The 15,418-nt window shown below is 50.8% G+C and overlaps 1 protein-coding gene across 3 annotated transcripts in view; it reads left to right on the top strand.

The window, feature by feature from the left end:
- LOC136114724 (unconventional myosin-Vb-like) overlaps positions 1 to 15,418 on the top strand; it is an 85,893-nt gene that overhangs the window by 27,760 nt on the left and 42,715 nt on the right. For all 3 annotated transcript variants that reach the window (XM_071802548.1, XM_065860215.2, XM_065860216.2), the window contains exons 5-10: positions 9,540 to 9,696; positions 9,823 to 9,966; positions 10,270 to 10,351; positions 10,979 to 11,086; positions 12,796 to 12,905; positions 13,663 to 13,928. In XM_071802548.1, the coding sequence (XP_071658649.1) occupies positions 9,540 to 9,696; positions 9,823 to 9,966; positions 10,270 to 10,351; positions 10,979 to 11,086; positions 12,796 to 12,905; positions 13,663 to 13,928 (867 nt within the window). The remainder of the gene's footprint in view (positions 1 to 9,539; positions 9,697 to 9,822; positions 9,967 to 10,269; positions 10,352 to 10,978; positions 11,087 to 12,795; positions 12,906 to 13,662; positions 13,929 to 15,418) is intronic.

Raw genomic sequence — 15,418 nt, 5'->3', positions numbered from 1 at the left:
CTGGAGGGCCGGGCCCTGAGAGTGCTGGGGCTGCATCCAGCGGGCAACCATCACTAAGGGGTGTCCCCAGGGGTCAGCGTTGGCTCCAGTTCTGTTGAACATCTTCATTGATGATTGAGATGAGGGGATTGAGACCATCAGCAGCAAATTTGCTGACAACACCAAGTTGGGAGGGAGTGTGGAGCTGCTGGAAGGCAGGAGGGCTCTGCACAGGGATCTGGATTCCAATGGGATGAAGTTCACCAAGGCCAAGTGGTGGGTCCTGCACTTTGGCCACAAGAACCCCCTGCAGCGCTCCAGGCTGGCACAGAGTGGCTGGAGAGCAGTCAGGCAGAAAGGGACCTGGGGGGACTCATGGACAGGAAGCTCAACAGGAGCCACCAGTGTGCCCAGGTGGCCAAGAAGGCCAATGGTGTCCTGTCCTGTATCCAAAGCAGCGTGGTCAGCAGGACAAGGGCAGTGATCCTTCCCCTGTGCTCTGCATTGGGGAGGCCACACCTGGAGTGTTGTGGTCAGTTCTGGGCCCCTCAGCTCAGGAAAGAGATTGAAGTGCTGGAGCGGGTCCAGAGAAGAGCAACAAGACTGGGGAAGGGACTTGAGCACAAGCCCTATGGGGAGAGGCTGAGGGAGCTGGGCTTGTTCAGTCTGGAGCAGAGGAGGCTTAGGGGTGAGCTCAGCACTCTCTAGAACCACCTGAAGGGCAGTTCTAGCCAGGGGGGATTGGGCTCTTCTATACACTCAGCAATAGGACAAGGGGGCATGGGCTTCAACTCTGCCAGGGGAAATTGAGGCTGGAGATTAGAAAATTAGGCTGGAAATTCTTCACAGAGAGCGTGGTCAGCATTGGAATGGCTGCCCAGGGAGGTGCTGGACTCACCGGCCCTGGAGGTTTTTAAGCTGAGATTGGCCATGGCACTTAGTGCCATGATCTGGTCAATGGACTGGAGTTGGCCCAAGGGTTGGACTGGGTGATCTCTGAGCTCTTTTCCAACCCAATTGATTCTGTGAAATCACTTTAAGGTCAACTATTTCTAATTAATTCCGCGGTGTCGGCTGGTGAGACCGACAGGCTGGGCCGACGGGGATCTCCGCGGCCCTCACAAACTCAACGGGTTCGGCGCAACCGCCGTTCAGACGGGGATCCTTCTGTTGCCGCTTGGTTGAGTTTCCTGGCAGAAATTCAAACCGCTCCGCAAATGTCAAGTTTAATACCTCCGAGGAAACCACATTTCAGATAATTGAGTGAGATAAGCAGGCTGAACTCGGTTGGTTTAGGATTTTTGAGTTAGGACGTGACCGGTAGATATTTGGAGATATTTCTAGGTCCTTCAAAGCGGAGTTTTCTTGGTGTTTATTGTGTCGCTATGGACAGATTTTGTTCTTACAAAAGAGAATTTAAGAGGAAGCTTCAAATTATGGCACTGGGGATCATTTGATTATAGTTGTCTGAACTCCCACAGTGTGTTTAAATTTACTTGTGGATAAACTGGTTATTTGTCCAACCCTGGCTTTTAATCGCAAAAGCACGCGCTGAACCGTTTATTGAGGCTTTTGACCCATTTTCTGCCCCGTTTTGGTTGGAAGTTGTGATTTAAGATGCGTTTCTAATCCAAGATGAGCCAGAGTTCCTCACCAACGTGGAACCGGCGCAAAAGCATCACTTGTTTGGCTTTTAAATTATTATGTTGTGTCTGGTACATCCTATAGATGGGGAATAAAACTCCAACCTGCAATCTCAGAAGGTCAAATTTACAAGGCGATTGAGAGCAGGGAAACGGCCTCTGCTGAACATCTTGCCTTTATTTATCTATAGAAGTGTGTTTACGCATATAGAGGTTTATATATACAGTAAAAAATAGATTTAGTCATTCTAAAACCAAATTAAATGCAATTTAGACACGTCCATGGGTCAATATTAAGTTTACAGAACTTAACTGACTCATTAAGCTGCTTCCTTGAGATCAGACACCGCACTGGGGTATTAAACCCTTAAAAAATCTATGGTTGAAATGATGCTTGAGGCTTTTTTGGGACCGGTTATATTTTGAGCATCCTGAAAAATCATGCTAGGGCTTATTTTCGGGGTAGGGCTTATTTTGGGGACAAGAGGGTGTTAAAACTATATTAAATTTCATGATTAAACGGTGGTTTTCTGTCCTCTGGGTGCCAAGAATGGCATCTTTTCCATGAAGATTTTGCAAAGATGGGTATAAATATTATTGATATAAAAATGAATATTATAAAATATATCGAAATTCTTATTCAGCCCTAAATAGGAATTCGATTGCAAGTAGGATTGAACTCGCAATATTGTGGTGAATGAATCGATTTAATTAGTCCTCAATCTTAGGTTAATTTTAGTTGAGAAGAAAGTGTTTTGAAGGTTGTACCTTAATTCAGACACAGTTTCAGTTTTAAGATGGAATTTGTATAATTCCATGAACTCTGAACTAAGGAAAAAGACCAAATTAGGAATATTGATCATTACAAACCAACAGTAATTAATTGGAAGGATGAAAATTTCCTTCTTATTGCCAAAAAAGGTTGGAACAGGCAGTGCTTGTGGGCCCTTCCAGCCTGGTATTTGATTGTATGATGGGTGCTGGTGCTTTTTACACCTTTGGGTGCTGCGGGAAGCGTTTGTACCCCTGAAATCCCAGTTAAAGCTTCGTGGGCAATGGGGTGGAGTCCAGTTGAGGCCTGGATCCAGTGCAGTGCCTCAGGTGGCAGTGCTGGGGCCGGGATTATTCAATATATTCATCAATGATTTGGATGAGGGAATAGAGTGACTGTCAGCAAGTTTGCTGGTGACACCAAGCTGGGAGGAGTGGTGACACTGGAAGCTGTGCTGCCATCAGAGACCTGGACAGGCTGGAGAGTTGGGCGGGAAAATGGAATGGAATAGAACAAGGGCAAGTGTAGAGTCTGGAATCTGGGCAGGAATAACCCCAGGTTCCAGTGTAAGTTGGGGAATGAGCTGTTGGAGAGCAGTGAAAAGGGACCTGGGGGTCCTGGGGCCAGCAGGGTGAGCATGAGCCAGCACTGGGCCCTTGTGGCCAGGAAGGCCAATGGTAGAAGGGTGGGTTAGAAGGGGGTGGTCAGTAGGTCAGAGAGGTTCTCCTGCCCCTCTGCTCTGCCCTGGTGAGACCACACCTGGAATCTTGTGTCCAGTTGTGGCCCCTCAGCTCCAGAAGGACAGGGAACTGCTGGAGAGAGTCCAGCGCAGCCACCAAGATGCTGAAGGGAGTGGAGCATCTCCCGGGTGAGGAAAGGCTGAGGGAGCTGGGGCTCTGGAGCTGGAGAAGAGGAGACTGAGGGGTGACCTCATTCATGGGGATCAATATGGAAAGGGGGAGTGTCAGGAGGATGGAGCCAGGCTCTTCTGGGTGACAACCAGTGATAGGACAAGGGGTAATGGGTGCAAACTGGAACACAAGAGGTTCCACTTAAATATGAGAAGCAACTTATTTGGGGTGAGGGTGGCAGAGCCTGGCCCAGGCTGCCCAGGGAGGCTGTGGAGTCTCCTTCTCTGCAGACATTCAAACCCGCCTGGACACCTTCCTGTGGAACCTCAGCTGGGTGTTCCTGCTCCATGGGGGGATTGCACTGGATGAGCTTTCCAGGTCCCTTCAATCCCTGACACTCTGGGATTCTGTGAGAACACCCAGGATCCCCCACAGATCCAGCGCAAACGCTGCTTTGCTTCTCGCTTTTCTCCGCGGAACAAAAGCTCCCTTGTGCGTCCCAGTCTTGGCGGTGGCTCCAATTCCCTCCCGTGTCAATGCTTGGGCAGGAGCCCAGAGTTCCGCCAAAATATTCCCCTCGCAAATTTATTTCTCGCCGTAAAAACATCACAGCAGTTGCTGCCACTTTTGTGGAAGTGACCAAAATTTGGACGGTGACGCTGTGGCCCCCTATTCACTTCCACATCATCCGGTGCGATGCTTTGCGATGTCCACAAAGTTGTCATGTATGAAATATCACCGGAGTCGTAGTAGAAGGGGTGAAAGCTTTAACACCAAATATAATTAAGCCTTCAGAACGGTGCTGACGAGCATCATAATTACATGGGAGCACAAGGACTTGGCGATGCCCTTGTCCACCTCCCAGCCACTGCTTGTTGTCCCTTGTCCCCACCGAAGCTTTGGAGACCTTGGGGTGGAGAATTTGGTCCTGTTGGTTTCTGAGTATCTGAGATTGTCTTATGTATATCAACTGTAATTAATTAGATGGCAGCGTAGGAGTTTTAAAAGCGTCGGTGGCTGATGATGGTTGAGGTGATGGAGGAGCTCAGCGCTGGGGAGGCCAAAGCTCGAATCATGGGGGCAGTTTTGGGCCATTCACCTCAGGGCTCAAAATGGCACCAGAATCACCTTGGGGCTCAAAATGGCGGCACCAGAATCACCTCGGGGCTCCTAATGGTGGCACCAGAATCACCTCAGGGCTCCTAATGGTGGCACCAGAATCACCTCGGGGCTCAACATGGCGGCACCAGAATCACCTCAGGGCTCAAAATGGCGGCACCAGAATCACCTCAGGGCTCAAAATGGCGGCACCAGAATCACCTCGGGGCTCAAAATGGCGGCACCAGAATCACCTCGGGGCTCAAAATGGCGGCACCAGAATCACCTCGGGGCTCAAAATGGCGGCACCAGAATCACCTCGGGGCTCAAAATGGCGGCACCTGAATCACCTCGGGGCTCAAAATGGCGGCACCAGAATCACCTCGGGGCTCAAAATGGCGGCACCAGAATCACCTCGGGGCTCAAAACAGTGGCACCAGAATCACCTCAGGGCTCAAAATGGCGGCCCTGGGAACACCAGAACAGACACAGAGATGAGGTTCTCAAGGACATGGGGCAGTTCCAGGGGTGGGTTAATGGTTGGACTTGATCTTGAGGGTCTTTTTCCAAACATAACAATTCTTTTACCCTCTTTCTGGGGCTGCCATGGGGTGGAAGAACAACAACCTTGTCCTCCTGGTGCCTGCAGAGCTCAACTCCTGGGGTTGCAAGCGTGTGGAGCAGAAAACCACTGTGATCCTTACCCTGTGTGATCTTTTTTGGGAGGACGCCATCTCCATTTTCACGGCTGCCGAGCTCCGCAGCCGCTTGGGTGGGAGCCGGGGACGCTCGGCTGTGCGATCCCAGCGCCAAAAAGAGCATCAGGGTACCGGAGAACCGCTAAAATTGGCCAGGCGCGTGTTTTGCTCTCGTTAAAGCCAGCACACAAAAGAATCGCTGACCTCATTTTAGCGCGGCCGAGGACTTTGTGTTCTTCCCTAAAGCGTAAATCCCGGGAGAAGCTCGTCCTTCCCCGCCGGCCCTTGGGATTTGGTGGAAAGATTGGAGACAGCTCAACATTTTGTAGGAACTTTGGGTATGCAGGGTTTTCTTTACTCGTTGAAGGGGCTTTTCCAGACTCCCACCGCTCTCATAGGAGCAACTGGTTTGCTGGAGCATCGCGTAAAAGCACCGTGACCTCCGCAAAGACGTTTGGATTTGCGCCGTGGTGTTTGATCTCAACGTCAGACGCATCGGATTGATGTTCGTATTCATTAGGTGGCTGCAGAAATAAGCTCAATTTGCACATTACTTACTCTTCGAGCATCACCCCGCGTGCTCATCCCTTCCCGTTTGGGGCCAAAATGGTACTTTAACGCTTTTTCGCAGCAGTTGAGCAACTCAAACCCGTATTTTCCCTTTGGCTCTTTGCTAAAACCCAGGTGTGTATCAGCAAATCATCTCCGAAGCTGCGCAGGATGAACCCCAGGGGGTTCGTCACCCCCGATGCGTCATCTCACAGAAGACCCTGGATGGGCCGTGCGTCTTCTAACGTCCCCATGCATTATCCGGGTGACGTTACACCGCGTTTTGACGTTGAAATGGGATATGGCGGATAAATAATAGCCCTGAAAAAGCCGTCGATATGTTGCTGCTGACTTTAGCACCGATGGTAATTAAATTATTGCCGGTTTGTATATCGCTAACGCCGTGGTGCGATAGCTGCGCTCATTTATAACCTACACAAGTGTATTAGAGCCTATTGTGCATCGAGGCTTTATGGGTCTTGTTGTTATGGTCGAGCTAAATTCGAACTACAATACTTAAAGCGTTTTTAATCTTCAGCTTGCTTTATGGGCATTAATCCTCTGAGCATCCCCAAAGAAGTAGGTTAAATATGATTTTCGTGGTGGAAACGCAGAGCGACTCGCTCCGCGACATTGAGAATTAGTGTCGGATCCGGGATTAGAGCTGGAGCAACCCTGGAGAAGCTTAGAAACGGGTATTACTGCTTGAAAAAGACAACGTTGAGATAGCAAAATGATGGAAAACACTCAATTTATAGTGTATAAGTTATATACGGATGCCGCCGTTGTTTGCAACCCTCAGCTTTCGTGGAATCATAGAATAATTTTGGTTGGAAAAGACCTTTATGATCATCGAGTCCCACCTTGATGATCGAGTCCAACCATTAACCCAACAATATCGCTAAACCACGTCCCTAAAATCCTCATCTCCGCGTCCTTTAAACTTTGCGCCTGGACTCGGTTCTGGTTTGGGTTTCTGCGCCTTGGTGCTTTTCTAATTATCTCTGATGGATGGAGGTTGGAGTTCGGGTCATTATATTAATTAATTTGGGTCGTCTTGGTTGTCCATGATGATCAATGCAGAGGTGAAACTTCTCGCCTGTTTAATAGATAAATGATGATAAATCACTGGTGGTGCCCATCCTGGGAAGTGCTGCTAAGGGTTTATCCGACATATTTGTGGTTTTGGTGCTTGGTCTTAGTTTCTTTAGAGGTGGAATTGGTTTTTCTCTGTTGGGTTCGTGTGTCTGGTGGGTTGTGCTACAAAAACGGTTTTAACACCCCAAGCGGTGCTGGGGAGGCCAAACCTTGAATCCTGGGGACAGTTTTGGGCCTCTCAGCTCAGGGCTCAAAATGGTGGCACCAGAATCACCTCAGGGCTCCAAATGGCGGCACCAGAATCACCTCAGAGCTCAAAATGGTGGTACCAGGGACACCAGAGTCACTTCAGGGCTCGAAATGGCGGCACCAGAGTCACTTCAGGGCTCAAAATGGTGTTACCAGGGGCACCAGAGTCACTTCAGGGCTCGAAATGGCGGCACCAGAGTCACCTCAGGGCTCAAAACGGCGGCATCAGTGTCACCTCAGGGCTCAAAATGGCGGCACCAGAATCACCACAGGGCTCCAAATGGCGGCACCAGAATCACCTTGGGGCTCAAAATGGCGGCGCCAGAATCACCTCAGGGTTCAAAATGGCACCAAGGGCACCAGAATCACCTTGGGGATCAAAATGGTGGCACCAGGATCACTTCAGGGCTCGAAATGGTGTTACCAGGGGCACCAGAGTCACCTCAGGGCTCAAAACGGCGGCATCAGTGTCACCTCAGGGCTCAAAATGGCGGCACCAGAATCACCACAGGGCTCCAAATGGCGGCACCAGAATCACCTTGGGGCTCAAAATGGCGGCGCCAGAATCACCTCAGGGTTCAAAATGGCACCAAGGGCACCAGAATCACCTTGGGGATCAAAATGGTGGCACCAGGATCACTTCAGGGCTCGAAATGGCGGGACCAGAGTCACCTCAGGGCTCAAAACGGCGGCATCAGTGTCACCTCAGGGCTCAAAATGGCGGCACCAGAATCACCACAGGGCTCCAAATGGCGGCACCAGAATCACCTTGGGGCTCAAAATGGCGGCGCCAGAATCACCTCAGGGTTCAAAATGGCACCAAGGGCACCAGAATCACCTTGGGGATCAAAATGGTGGCACCAGGATCACCTCAGGGCTCGAAATGGCGGGACCAGAGTCACCTCAGGGCTCAAAATGGCGGCACCATAATCACCTCAGGGCTCAAAATGGTGGCACCAGGGACACCAGAGTCACTTCAGGGCTCGAAATGGCGGCACCAGAGTCACTTCAGGGCTCAAAATGGCGGCACCAGTGTCACCTCAGGGCTCGAAATGGCGGCACCAGAATCACCTCAGGGCTCCAAATGGCGGCACCAGAATCACCTTGGGGCTCAAAATGGTGGCGCCAGAATCACCTCAGGGTTCAAAATGGCACCAAGGGCACCAGAATCACCTTGGGGATCAAAATGGTGGCACCAGGATCACCTCAGGGCTCAAAATGGCGGGACCAGAGTCACCTCAGGGCTCAAAATGGCGGCACCAGAATCACCTCAGGGCTCAAAATGGTGGTACCAGGGACACCAGAGTCACTTCAGGGCTCGAAATGGCGGCACCAGAGTCACCTCAGGGCTCAAAACGGCGGCATCAGTGTCACCTCAGGGCTCAAAATGGCGGCACCAGAATCACCACAGGGCTCCAAATGGCGGCACCAGAATCACCTCGGGGCTCAAAATGGCGGCGCCAGAATCACCTCAGGGTTCAAAATGGCACCAAGGGCACCAGAATCACCTTGGGGATCAAAATGGCGGCACCAGGATCACCTCAGGGCTCGAAATGGCGGGACCAGAGTCACCTCAGGGCTCAAAATGGCAGCACTAGAATCACCTCAGGGCTCAAAATGGCGGCACCAAGGGCACCAGAATCACCACAGGACTCAAAATGACGGCACCAAGGGCAGCAGAATCACCACAGGACTCGAAATAGCGGCCAGAGGGGTGGCGGGATCACCTCCCAAGAAAGGCCTTGAGGTGCTGGAGCGAGTGGAGAGAAGGGAATGGAGCTGGGGAAGGGGCTGGAGCACAAGTGTGATGGGAGCGGCTGAGGGACCTGGGGGGTTCAGCTGGAGAACAGGAGCTGAGGGGATACAAGGACACCCAGAAACGTGCTGATGCGGGGAGATTGTGTGTTAATATTGTACGAAACATGCATAAAGATCCGTCTTTTAAATGAAGCGTGAGTACGGGTTGGTTTGGCCGCAGTCTTGGCAGGGGCAGTTGTGTTCTTTAAATCCATTATATTATTCCTTTGTGTTACTTTTGTCAAATGAATCCTGCTGTTCCTAATTTTAAGGTGCTTGATTTCACAGTTTCACTCGTTTTTCATGTATTTGGAGCTCAGAGGAACCTTCCTGGGTATTTATGTTTTAATAGCTCAGCAATAAGGCAACGTTAGTGAATTTTGCACCTAATTGCCCGTGCTTCGTTAAGCAAAAGCTCAAATGCTTGAGTGAAGGCATTGAAGGGATGTTAAATATATAATATTAAAGCTGAAATTCAACCAATGATAGTTAATAGTTCTTTAGATGAATGTCAAGCAGCATATTGTGATGTTATAAGGTGGATGGATGGTCAGAGCATCCATTAAATTTTAATTAACATTTAGCACAATTGTGGATTATTCACCATTGGACTCAATGATCTTGAGGGTCATTCCCAACCAAAATAACGATTAGTTTGGTAAAATCCAGCATAAATCCGGCATCGGGGTGATGAGAAGACGAGAGAGACGCAGCCACGTGAAGATGGATGCGAGATACAAACCGACTATTAACAAGCAAATTAACGAGGTTAATTACCACAAGCTTCTTTTCTCTGCCGCCACAGGGACGAGAAGAACCAATCCATCATCGTCAGCGGGGAATCGGGTGCGGGGAAGACGGTTTCTGCCAAATACGCCATGCGCTTCTTCGCCACCGTGGGCGGTTCCGCCAGCGACACCAACATCGAAGCCAAAGTCCTTGCGTCGAGCCCAATTATGGAGGTAAAACCCACATATTGGCCTTCTTGTTGCGATCGCCCTGGGTCCCCGGAAGTGATTAAAACAGCGTTTGCTTCGTCTGCTTGACGAAGAACTGGAAAATCAACCTTTCGTGTTGTTTTTATGCAGGCAATTGGAAACGCCAAAACAACCAGGAACGACAACAGCAGCCGCTTTGGGAAATACATTCAGATCGGCTTCGATAAAAGATACCACATCATCGGCGCCAACATGAGGACCTATCTGCTGGAAAAGTCCCGCGTTGTTTTCCAGGTGAGTTGATCTGACATTTGGTTCCTGTGGTATTGATTTCCGTGGATCATGGCAAGGGTGGCGCCTCCTTTTCCCCACGTGCCACAAGGTCCCCACCTTCTTGGTGGCACCGAGGATGCCGCTGCGATGATGGGAATCATTGATGAATATATTGAATAATAGCGGCCCCAGCACTGCCCCCTGAGGCACTGCCCTGGATCCAGGCCTCAACTGGACTCTGCCCCATTGACCACGAGGGTGGTCAAGATGGGAGCACAACCATAACCTCTTCTTACCCCTGAATTAACCGTTTTCCCCCCGTAGGCGGAGGACGAGCGCAACTACCACATCTTCTACCAGCTTTGCGCCTCGGCGAGTCTTCCGGAATTCAAAGACCTCGGCCTAAGTACGTGGTTCTACCTCCCTCGCGTATCCGCAAAACGCAACGACGGCAAAAAGCGATTTGCTCCGAAATTCGAGATGTTTGGCGTTAGTGCAGGGAATGAATAGGTCGGGGTGTTTTTCCGTGGGTGCGGATGTGCACAATTCTTGACTGGTTTCTGTTACTGAAACCTCCGTGTCCCGGCGCTTTTTGTGCCAAAAAGAATTCGCTGTGTTTCTTACAACCTGAAATTACAGCTAATACACAAACCCACGGGAGGGCTGGGAAGGGGTGGGGACCTTCTGATGACAATGAGTCAAAAAATAAGCCCAGATTGCAGTGATTTTAAAGGTTACCAACAGGAATGCGCAGTAGATTGGTTTCTCGCATTATTTTCGTGATACTTTGTCGATACGTTGGGGTTTGAAATGAACCGAAGTTGCTGCTGAGAAGCGATTCTGGCTTCCAGTTCTCACCCTTGGGCGCGGATCTTGATGGTTTGGGCCTCAAATTAAGCCTTGGTTTACGGACAAGGCGATCGCCGTTCTGAATCCCGCGGTCTCTTCTTGTTGCGTCTGCGTTTCAAACGCCCCTCGCTCCTCAAATCTGCTGTTTGTCGCTGATGTGTTTCTGCTTGTTCTCCTCTCCTAGCGTGCGCCGAAGACTTTTTCTACACGTCTCAGGGAGGCGACACGTCCATCGACGGCGTGGACGACGCCGACGACTTGGAGAAAACCAGGCATGCCTTCACCCTTCTTGGTAAGCGCTTGGAGAAGCCTTTTGCAAATGATTTTTGGTATTTTCTCTGAATTCTGTCGCTATCCTGTAACACTAAGTGCTAAAAACCCACCTTCCCGCTGAGCTAGTTGGCTTTGCCTTGTTCTTTAGTAGCTCTAGAAGCGTTTCTTGCAGACCAAACTTTTGTGAGGACGTAACAAGATAGATGGATGATGGCAGAGCGGTGAATGTGGTCTGCTTTGACTTCAGTAAGGCATTTGGCACAGTGTCCCACAGCATCCTCACAGCTGAACTGAGGGAGTGCGGTCTGGATGAGCGGGGAGTGAGGTGGAGTGTGAACTGGCTGAAGGGAAGAAGCCAGAGAGTCGTGGGCAATGGGGCAGAGTCCAGTTGAGGCCTGGATCCAGTGCAGGGCCTCAGGGGGCAGTGCTGGGGCTGCTATTATTCAATATATTCATCAGTGATTTGGATGAGGGAATAGAGTGACTGTCAGCAAGTTTGCTGGTGACACCAAGCTGGGAGGAGTGGTGACACTGGAAGCTGTGCTGCCATCAGAGACCTGGACAGGCTGGAGAGTTGGGCGGGGAAAATGGAATGGAATAGAACAAGGGCAAGTGTAGAGTCTTGAATCTGGGCAGGAACAACCCCAGGTTCCAGTATAAATTGGGAAACGAGCTGTTGGAGAGCAGTGAGAAGGGTCCTGGGGCCAGCAGGGTGAGCATGAGCCAGCACTGGGCCCTTGTGGCCAGGAAGGCCAATGGTACCTGGGGTGGGTTAGAAGGGGGTGGTCAGTAGGTCAGAGAGGTTCTCCTGCCCCTCTGCTCTGCCCTGGGGAGACCACACCTGGAATCTTGTGTCCAGTTGTGGCCCCTCAGTTCCAGAAGGACAGGGAACTGCTGGAGAGGCCTCTTGTTGCCCGTGGGACTGTAACCCCCAGGGGACCTTCTCCCCATCCTTTTGCCACATGAGGTGTCACTTTGGTCCCTTTCTCTGCCTCCCCTGACTCTGCTTCTGTTCAGGGCCTGGTGAAATTACTCCTACACTTTCCTGCCTTATTATGTGTAACGAGAAGTCCGATTTATCTGCAAATCCCCACCCTAGGCAGGCTTAACTCCAATTAACAATGCCAAGTACCAGAGCGTTGCTCCTTTTAGTAACCTTGAAACGTTTCTCACTGTGCTGATAACAGAGAAGTCCCGAGAGAGCGAGAGAGAGAAAGAGAAGCTCTTGATAATTCAAAACCCAGCAGGTGCTGTCTCAGACCTTGGGCGGATAATTAGGACACTAGAACTGAACATAAAACAGGCCCAGAAACCCAACAGGGATGAGAAAATGCAAGATATGGCAAGAAAACTCTGTGCGAGTTGCTGCTGAGCAAAGGCCCTGCTGGGAACGCCTGCAAAAATCTGCTAGAAAATATATATATAGCAATAAAATCTTCTATCCCCAGTGTAGAAGCAACTGTAGAATCCTTGTTTTCATGCGTTTTCTCTATAGTGTGAAACCCACGCGTGATAAAATGCCTTTGATACAACCATTAGGGGTAAAGAATGAACGTGAGGAGCTCCCGTTGCCGTCACATTTAAGCGATGACTTTACAACGAATTGATTGGGGGCGGTCTGATAACTCTGGACAACGCGGGAAGGAAACCAAACTGGCGTTTTTTGAATAAAGCAAACCCCACCGTTTGTTTTCCGGTGCCGCGATCAGCTGTCGATTGTTCCCGTAGGTGTGAAGGAGTCTCACCAGACGACCATTTTCCGCATCATCGCTGCCATTCTGCACCTCGGCAACTTGGAAATCCAAGGGGAACGGGACGCCGACGCCTGTAGCGTCTCGGTAGGTCGGCAACAAGAGCTTTGCGTGCTCATTTATGGATATATCGAGCGGATCTTTTGGTAGAAAACCTTTTCCCTCCTTATTTTCTTTTCTATTTTTGAAAACACATCATAATTTCATGCTTGTTTTGCTTTTTAACTGGGAGATAGCGCATTATTTCTCCACTCTAGCCAACCCGTGAGCAAAACAATTCAAACCTCATTTACCACCTTATGTCCCAAATCATCTCTAAATCTTCCAGTTGTCTGTTGAGTTTTCTAACGCACTGGAGACAAGGAAATTCAGATTTCATTTAATTGATTCTGCAAAACACAAACCCTTCTAATAATGCACATTTTGCAACTTCGCTATTCAAAATGGGGTCGCTTTGTAAAAGGCCGGTGGAACGGCGTAGCCGGAGCTTTAATTGAGGGTTAATTAAGGTTGTTCGGAAGGAGCGTGCGGCTGCAACTCAAGGAGGAGTAAAGTGGAGACAATCACTGTGGAAATCTGGTTTTTGATGAGGTTTAAGACCTCAAAAATAGAGCAGAGGAAAACTATGGGTTGTCCCACCACGTAGAGCTCCACGTGAGCCGTGTCCTCCACGTCCATGAAGACCAACGCAACTGGACGAGCCCTCATCGCGTTGTCCTTACACACTATTTCCCTAAATAATCATTAAATACTAATTCCTTGCACCGATCTGAGGATTCGGTGTTAAAACTCCGCTTCCGGAGCGTCGCCAACCTGCTGATTTGACCTCTCGTTCCCCTTCCAGAGCGAGGATGAGCACTTGGCCAACTTTTGCGCTTTGCTGGGCCTGGAGCACGGCCAGATGCAGCACTGGCTTTGCCATCGCAAGCTCGTCACCACGGCCGAGACCTACGTGAAGAACATGTCCGTGCAGCAGGTGCTCAACGCCCGCGACGCCTTGGCCAAGCACATCTACGCTCAGCTCTTCAACTGGATCGTGCAGCACATCAACAAGGCCCTGCACACCACCGTCAAGCAACACTCCTTCATCGGCGTGCTCGATATCTACGGGTAGGCGTGATTTTCTGCTCTTAACTCTGGTTAATTAGGCCTTGGGAATCATAGGGTCGCGAAAAGCGCGGTCTTGATATCGTAGAATCGTAGTTTGGGTTGGAAAGGACCTTCAAACGTCGTCTTGTCCAATCTCCACGCAACGAGCATCTGGTTGCAACGATACGGGGTTTGAAGTTTCCATCCTCCCTTAGGTTTTGCAGCCCAATCTCCGAAACAGCATTTGGAAGATTCGCTTGAGCGCTGGCTTTTGGGATTTATCTCTCGTGCTATTCCCGTTGGGGATTTCTGTCCCCCGTGCTGCATCAAGCTTAAAGATGAGCTGGGTGTAAATCGTAGGATCATTTTGGTCAGAAAAGACCCTCAGGATCACGTCCAACTGTTAACCCAACCCTGGCACTAAACCATGGTCCTGAAAGCCTGTAGCCGTGGTCCTGAGACCTTCAGCTGTGATCCTCAGAACCTCACCCATGGCCCTAGGACCTTCAGCTCTGGTCCAGAGACCATCACCCATGGCTCTAGGACCTTCAGCCATGGTCCTCAGACCCTCACCCATGGCTCTAGGACCCCCAGCCATGGCCCTGAGACCCTCTACCATCGTCCTCAGAACCTTGCCCATGGCTCCAAGACCCTCGCCCATGGCCCTGAGACCCTCAAACGTGGTCCTTGGAACCTCACCCATGGTCCTGAGACTCTCACCCATGATCCTCAGACCCTCAACTATGGCCCTGAGACCCTCAAACGTGGTCCTCAGAACCTCAGCCATGGCCCCGAGACCCTCACCCATGGTCCTGAGACCCTCAGCCATGGTCCTCAAAACCTCAACCATGGCCCTGAGACCCTCACCCATAGTCCTAGGACCCTCAGCCATGGCCCTGAGACCCTCAACCATTGTTCTCAGACCCTCACCCGTGGTCCTGAGACCCTCACCCGTGGTCCTGAGACCCTCACCTATGGTCCTCGGAACCTCACCCATGGCCCTGAGACCCTCAGCCATGGTCCTCGGACCCTCAGCCATGGCCCTGAGACCCTCACCCATGGCCCTGAGACCCTCACCCATGGCCCTAGGACCCTCAGCCATGGCCCTGAGACCCTCAACCATTGTCCTCAGAACCTCAGCCATGGCCCTGAGACCCTCGCCCCTGGCCCCGAGACCCTCAAACGTTGTCCTTGGAACCTCACCCATGGTCCTCAGAACCTCAACCATGGCCTTGAGACCCTCACCCATGGCCCTAGGACCCTCAGCCATGGCCCTGAGACCCTCGCCCGTGATCCTGAGACCCTCAAACATGGTCCTCAGAACCTCACCCGTGATCCTTAGACCATCACCCATGGTCCTCAGAACCTCACCCGTGATCCTTAGACCCTCACCTCTGGCCCCAAGACCCTCAAACATGGTCCTCAGAACCTCAGCCATGATCCTGAGACCCTCACCTATGGTCTTGAGACCCTCAGCTATGGCCTTGAGGTTCTCAAACCTGGGTCAATAC

The sequence above is a fragment of the Patagioenas fasciata genome, chromosome Z (assembly GCF_037038585.1).
Source record: "Patagioenas fasciata isolate bPatFas1 chromosome Z, bPatFas1.hap1, whole genome shotgun sequence".
Classification (NCBI taxonomy): Eukaryota; Metazoa; Chordata; class Aves; order Columbiformes; family Columbidae; genus Patagioenas; species Patagioenas fasciata.
Note: the sequence above shows the minus strand (reverse complement) of the source record. Positions and strands in the feature narration are given on the sequence as shown.